Source organism: Castor canadensis, chromosome 19, assembly GCF_047511655.1.
Source record: "Castor canadensis chromosome 19, mCasCan1.hap1v2, whole genome shotgun sequence".
In the NCBI taxonomy this organism is placed as follows: domain Eukaryota; kingdom Metazoa; phylum Chordata; class Mammalia; order Rodentia; family Castoridae; genus Castor; species Castor canadensis.
This window is the reverse complement of record NC_133404.1, coordinates 7,368,952-7,375,984: the sequence shown is the minus strand read 5'-3', so window position 1 is coordinate 7,375,984 and position 7,033 is coordinate 7,368,952. Positions and strand designations below refer to the sequence as shown.

Genomic DNA, 7,033 nt, shown 5'->3' with positions numbered 1-7,033 from the left:
TTCAGATGAGGAAAGTAGCATTAAAACGAGTGGCCTGGTGTTGACATTGAGCCCTCTTCTCCATTTATTTGCACAGACACATTTATGTAAACGCCCTACATGTGCTCAAGGGCTCTAGTCACTAGTTGGGGCTCTAGTGACCAACTAGCCTGTTGTAGGTTGTGACAAACAACAACGACAACAACAACAACAAAAAACCTGATGGGCAAAAGGTGGAGGCGGGGTGAATTGTGCGGGGAAGCATCTCCAAGTAGTCATTTCAGTGCGCACGCAGGGCCCAGCCCTGCTTCTTGCAAAGCCTCTTCCTGCGGCCTCGGCTGCACTCATTTCCGGGGAGCAGCCCGGAGCTTGGACCCACAGCCCCAAGTTATTTGCTGGCCCGCGGAGATCTGGGCGAAGATCTGGGACTCGGTGGAGACACTTTGCCCCCACCCGCGCCCCACCCAGGTGCGCCTCAAGTACGCCTTTTTATGGGAATCCCACAAGGGACACCACGGTAAATGAATAGTTTTTATAATTTACGGGCCGGTCTTTGAACCCTTTCAAACAAAATCCACAGCGATTTTTGTGAAGGAAACAAAATGCCTAGACTCTCCTTAGAAGTCTCTGGTTTTCTAAGGACTGAGAAGCCACTGCACAGATAGTTACCCTGCGCGCCACTTTTGTTTCTGATTATTTCAGTTGGTTTGTGAAATGGAACAACAGAGTTCGTAAAAATAATTTATTTACGAATAAATTATTCGTAAAAATAATTTATTCGATTTCAGCAGCGTTCCTAGAAGGAGGTACGCAATTGAATGGAGAAAGGATGGAGGGAGTCGGGGTCAAATTAAAAAACAAACTAAAAAGCAACTAAAAAGCAACAAAAAGATGAGGCAGGAGGAGGAGGGGAGGAGGAGAAAAAGGAGAAGGAGGAGGAGAAGCAGCAGCAGTAGCTGCTGCCACAGGATCGAATCAGAACCTGCCCCCGTGAGAGCCCCTGGATTCTGCGTTCTGGCGCTGCCCACCTCCAACTCGAAGTTTTGTTCGGGCTGCGCGGGTGGGGGCGTCTGCAAACAGTTTATCCAAATCTAGGTGGCCATTCCCTAACCTCTCTCTCCTGCTTGGACCCTGAAAAAAAAGGCTCACGAGAGGAGAAAGGTGAGCGACTGGACGATGATGGTCTCGTTTAAAAATGATCCGCCTTTCCCATATCCCTTTCGTCCCGAGAATGGATTAAATTTTTTTTTAATTTGTAAAAGAAAGCGCTTTTAAAGGGAGCGCCTCCCATCCATCCCCAGGTATCCATCACCCTGTTATGGCTCCACTAGGGAAACCGCCCGGCAAGTCCAGAGGAAGCTCCGCGCTGCAGCGGCCGCGGAGCCAGCTTGGCGGTGACGCAGGGTCCAGCCGGGATTGCCCGACCCGAGGTTGGAGAGAGGATCCTTGTAGATTTCGGGGGAGGGGGCTGCGCTCCATTGTTCACTCGCAGCCAATCAGGATTTACCCCTCTCCTTCCAGCCAATCTGCCTTCACTCCCGCTTTCCTCCCTAATGCACCCCGCCCATCAGCCTCCTGGTCTCCATCACCTCCCCCGCATCCCCAGCGGTTCTGGGGAAGCTTGGTGACGCCGCGGGTCCCGCCCCCAGCTCCAGCCCGGGGCGAGTGCGTACTGACGTCATGCTGCGTGCGGGCCGGTGCGAAATCGCTCCTCCAACTCCGCGGGGCAGGAGGAGTTAGTTAGCAAAGAGCCGAGGCTGGGCGCGAGACCCTCGTCCTCCTGCCCCGGGTCGCATACTTTGCGCACATCAGTTTCTGCATGGTGGATATTATTTTCCATTATCCTTTTCTGGGTGCTATGGGGGATCATTCCAAGAGTAAGTCCTTCTCTCTCTCTCTCTCTCTCTCTCTCTCTCTCAGTGTGGGTGTGTTTGCTTGTGCTTAATATGCAATATTTCTAATGCAGAAGAATGTTTTAGCGGATTCTACAAGTGGCTTCTATTTGGCAGAATACTTGAGGCGAGAATATAAACTGAATGCATTTCTCCTGCAGGGCTGCTTATGCTTCGGAATCCTGTTGTTTTATTTTTATAATTAGACATTTTTTTCCCCAAGTCCGTTAGGCTGACCTCAGGCTGTGAATTCTGCTTCTGTTTTGCGCTAAGATAATTAGGTTTGATTTAGGGAGTGGGTTTTTTGTTGTTTTGTTTTGGTTTCTTTGCTTGTCTTTCAAGTCTTCCAAAGCTAGAAAGATTTCTCTCGCTTGATCGGAGATATTTGAATTAAGCAGTGTCAGAGAAGATGAGCGCCGACTCGGCTGAAAGCTGATGTGTCGGTGATGGGACGGGAGGGGGTCGCCGTGGGTGGGAGGGTGCGGGCGGAAATGCTCGGGACATCACCCAGCAGTGCTGATGCTCAGGCGTCCCCGGTGCTTAACTGTGTATTTTTTACCTTTTCGTGTCATCTTCCCGTTGTCGCTGTTACAAGATGTACCGGGCACAATTGTGTTCAACGAATGTGATAACGAAAATATTTGGAAGGGGAGACGAAAAGCCTTCACACAACCAGAAGATTTTGGTTTTTTTCGTTCCCAATTTTCTGGACGTTTAGAATGCTCCTCTTTTCCTGTGGTCGCACTTCTTGAAAGACAGAGAGAGCAAGTGGGTTTCGGGTTGGGGCAGGAGTGGCCGAGGTCGGCCCGGATCCGGATCCGGGCAGCCAGGCCTGACGCGGGCCCTGCGCTCTTCCCCTGCAGAGAAGCTCGGGACGGCCATGTGCGTGGGCTGCGGGAGTCAGATCCACGACCAGTTTATCCTCCGGGTGTCTCCTGATCTCGAGTGGCACGCCGCCTGCCTCAAGTGCGCCGAGTGCAGCCAGTACCTAGATGAGACGTGCACGTGCTTCGTGAGAGACGGGAAGACCTACTGCAAGCGGGACTACGTCAGGTGAGGCCGCCGGGAGCAAGGGATTCGGCCACCGCCCTCCGTGACCATGGCCGTGACCGGGGCCAGCGCTCGGGGGATGGCTGCTCAGCGGCGCGCTCCCGCGGGGATGGGGAAAGAGAAAGCCATCTTCACCCCAACCGCTTGCGGTGGCGCGTCTCCGGGCCCCGAACCCCCCGCAAGCATGTCCCCGCAGCCTCGCACTGGGCAACAAAGCGTTCTGGGCGCACCCGCAGGCGGTGGCAGCTTGGGGGGCGAGGGCGGCTGCCGGCCCCGCGCTGACACCTCCCGCGCCTTGGGCCCGCAGGCTGTTCGGCATCAAGTGCGCCAAGTGCCAGGTGGGTTTCAGCAGCAGCGACCTGGTGATGCGGGCGCGGGACAGCGTGTACCACATCGAGTGCTTCCGCTGCTCCGTGTGCAGCCGCCAGCTGCTGCCGGGAGACGAGTTCTCGCTGAGGGAACACGAGCTGCTGTGCCGGGCTGACCACGGCCTCCTGCTCGAGCGTGCGGCGGCCGGCAGCCCGCGCAGCCCCGGCCCGCTCCCCGGCGCCCGCGGCCTGCATCTGCCAGGTAAGCCGCGCGCTCCGGTCTTGTGCCACCACGCCGGGGTCAGCCGTGAGGGTAGCGGGGTGCAGTGCTCCCGGCCAGAAGCTGTCGCTTGTATGCAGTTCCGTCTGCCCGGATCGTGGTTTTCTGTTTGAACGCAGAACTGTGTGCTGGGGCCCCGGTTGTGTGTTCGCTTGCCCCAGAGAGATGCTGCATGCGTACGACTGAGGGAGCTTGGAAATTATGGGGAACTGTGTTCTCACTGACCCCGAATGTGTGGGACACAAATTCTCTATGCAAGGAGCAGGAGAATGAGTGACGACAGGGACTCTTGAGTGGTGCATGTCTGGGGTACTTGAGTTGGGAATTCTTGTATCTTTCTTGGAGGGGAAATCTAGGTTTGCCTGGGTATGTATGTACGTAATACAGCTTCCCACTGGGAACTGGGCAGCGCGCAGGCAGCCAGGAGCCCACCGAAGAAGGCCGGCCACCCAACAAAGAGGCGCGTCTGTGTCTGTGTTTTGAGGTGCAGTCTGATGACCAATTTAGTCAAGCACTTCTTGGGTGGGGAAGGACTATAAAGGCACAGTGGACCCCGTATCAAGAAAACCCTCCCCAGGGTGTACAGAGTCCCATCCACGAGCTGTCCAAAGATTGGGGTCTGAGTGTAAACCACAGGCAGGTGGAGAGGGCGAGAACAGTTGAACCTCAGCCGCAGGAGCCGAGGCCTGCAGCACAGATCTGAGCCTTTCAGTGCTGTGCAGCCTTGCAGTGCTCCTCCGCTCTCGAGATCTCCGTTTCCTCCCTATCGAGTGAGGAAATTGGGCTGGCTGGGCTATTTGTAAATGTTTATACAGACCCACCAGTGTCTTCAGGAGTGCGTGAACGTAAACCGTGCAGCATGTATGTATACGTGGTGTACAAACCAGGTTGGATGTGGATCAGAACGAAGCAGGTTAGGGATCCTATATAGGATCCTGGAGGGGCTCCCCTGCGGGTTGCAGGAATCGGGCAGTTTGCCGGGCTGCAGGGAACCCGAGGCCAAGCAAGGGGAAAGTGAGCGGCCCCAGCCGCTGGACCGGGGGAACCTGGAGCCTAGAGGGAGGAGACCGGGCTAAAGCCCAGGGCAGGCAGGGAAGACACTGTCTGGGCCCCAGAGGCCCGTGCATTCCCTAGTCGGGATCTCGCAGACACAGGCACGACCCTGTTGCAGCGGACACCTAGTCAGCCGGCAGGGCCCTCGCAGGCCCCCCGGGGCGGGAGACAAGTCTCTTACTCCTCGAGTGGCGCCGCGGCTCGGATCCGCGTGGGCCCCTTTCCTCCTCCAGAGTCCTGGGCGTGCCTCCTACCTCTTGCTCTGAGACTCCACTTCTTCCGGAGGGCTTTGCTCGTCCTGCCAGGCCCTCCTGGGGTCGGGGGATTGCAGGAGTTAGAGCCCCGAGCAGCCACTCCCGTCCCGCAGCGGCCTAGAGCCGAGCTCCCGAGCCTCGCTCGCGCTCCGGGGCGATCGCTGCGGGGTCAGCCCCGCCTGGGATCCCGGGGAAGGGGAAAACGCGTGGCTCCCTCCGGGTGGGGCGAAAGGATGGGGAGCGAGCCGAACAATAGCGAAATACACAGAATAAAAGAGAAACGAAATCGGGCCCCGGGGGAGTCGGCCGCCCCAAGACTGGTCTCCGGGAGAGTGAGTGGCGGCCCTTGGGTCACCTCTCGCCCTCCGCTGTCCTCGCAGACCCCGGGTCGGGCCGACAGCCCTCGCTGCGCCCGCACGTGCACAAGCAGACGGAGAAGACGACCCGCGTGCGGACTGTGCTCAACGAGAAGCAGCTGCACACTCTGCGGACCTGCTACGCCGCCAACCCCCGGCCCGACGCGCTCATGAAGGAGCAGCTGGTGGAGATGACCGGCCTGAGCCCGCGGGTCATCCGCGTCTGGTTCCAGAACAAGCGCTGCAAGGACAAGAAGAAATCCATCCTCATGAAGCAGCTGCAGCAGCAGCAGCACAACGACAAGACGGTGAGGGGCTGCGCGGCCGCGGGAGCGGGACGGATGGGGCTTCGGGGCACCACCCCGGCATCGCGTGCCCTTTTCTGGGAGGACTTGGGGAGCGGGTGGGGGGGGGCGACTGGGTTTTCCAAAAAGCATGTATTTGTGCCTGCAGAGCAACGCAAACCCAGAGCCAGGCTTGCCTTGGAGTTCAAGGCTTCCTAATTATGGTGTCGGAAGTGGGAGGTCTTCTTCGTCCCGTGGCAATGGAGTTGGGGGTCGTGGGTGCAGAGAGGAACCCAGGTGGCATGGTTGGGTGTCGCGCCCGATTTTCGAGCCGGCGGGTGTTGTCGTTTTCCTCCCCGGCATGACTCAGTTTGAACACTTTTCCTTGCATACGTGGGTTGGGATGGGAGCTCAGGCGTCCCCTTCTCTTGCCCTGTGATTGGCTGCCCGCCCTGGTGGCGGGTTTGCAGGACCTGTGGGCAAGGGGCGCTGATTTCCGTGTACAGTAGGGCGGGCGCCTCCCTCCCAAATAATACAGGTACCAAATCACTCCCCAAAGCCTGGGGCCCCACTCCAAAGTGGTGGAAAAGGCATGACCTAACTCGATTGCCCTGCGCCTTCGGCTTGGCCCGCAGAGCCTCCAGGGACTGACCGGGACGCCCCTGGTGGCGGGCAGCCCCATCCGCCACGAGAGCGCGGTGCAGGGCAGCGCAGTGGAGGTGCAGACGTACCAGCCGCCGTGGAAAGCGCTCAGCGACTTCGCGCTCCAGAGCGACCTGGACCAACCCGCCTTCCAGCAGCTGGTGAGGCCCAGAACTCGGGACTCGGAGGGGGGGACTTGAGCCTCTTAGCCGAGGCGGGAAGGAGGGGGGGGCTTCCCGTGGGAGGCAGAGCTGCCGGCCAGTCCTGGGTCACCGGGGGCGCGTGCAGTGCAGGGCCTGCACCTCACCCCAGCTCACAACGCCCCTAAATCAGGACTACTGGGATTAAAGCGCCACTGGAGAGGCAGCGGCCACCGCCCTACTCCTCCTGCGGGCACCTGGGGACCTGACCTCCCCCTGCGCCAGGTTCCCTCTCAGCTGGCAGCTGATCCCCTAAGGGACACTCCCCCACTCGGGGCAGGTGACCCGGGAGCAGCAGCTCGAGCGAGCCGTCACCCGCTCCTTTCTCATGTCTCCGGCGCCCTAGGTCTCCTTCTCCGAGTCCGGCTCCCTAGGCAACTCCTCTGGCAGCGACGTGACCTCCCTGTCCTCGCAGCTCCCGGACACCCCCAACAGTATGGTGCCGAGTCCCGTGGAGACGTGAGGGGGACCCCCGCCCTGCCAGCCCGCGGACCTCGCATGCTCCCTGCATGAGACTCTCCCATGCTCAGGCATTCCAGCTCCGAAAACTCTCTCGCCTTTGTAATTATTATTATTTAAAGAGAGAGATCGAGAAAAAAAAACAAAACCCAAAAAAACCAAAAAAACAACACAAACGGTCAGGACAGCCAAAGCGCCAGGGCGCAACCTGCTTCCACCAAGACTGGAGACCCCTGCTCCGAGGACTTGTATTTTTTTCTTTTTCAAAACCAGAAT

At 58.4% G+C, this 7,033-nt stretch overlaps 1 protein-coding gene across 1 annotated transcript; it reads left to right on the top strand.

The window, feature by feature from the left end:
* The first annotated feature begins 1,798 nt into the window (after positions 1-1,798).
* Positions 1,799-6,784, top strand: Isl2 (ISL LIM homeobox 2). The gene is made up of 6 exons (XM_020160399.2): positions 1,799-1,856; positions 2,735-2,924; positions 3,229-3,491; positions 5,197-5,480; positions 6,092-6,259; positions 6,645-6,784. Exons 1-6 carry the CDS (start codon positions 1,799-1,801, stop codon positions 6,759-6,761), a joined length of 1,080 nt encoding a protein of 359 aa, XP_020015988.1. The 3' UTR covers positions 6,762-6,784.
* The last annotated feature ends 249 nt before the right edge of the window (positions 6,785-7,033 follow it).

What these genes read in the sequence shown, in the direction of transcription:
- Isl2 (XM_020160399.2), top strand. Translation starts at nt 1,799, where the DNA reads ATGGTGGATATTATTTTCCATTATCCTTTTCTGGGTGCTATGGGGGAT. An exon ending in CCGCGGCCTGCATCTGCCAG is followed by an intron (nt 3,492 to 5,196) that starts GTAAGCCGCGCG and finishes CTGTCCTCGCAG; the next exon opens with ACCCCGGGTCGGGCCGACAG. An exon ending in AGCAGCACAACGACAAGACG is followed by an intron (nt 5,481 to 6,091) that starts GTGAGGGGCTGC and finishes CTTGGCCCGCAG; the next exon opens with AGCCTCCAGGGACTGACCGG.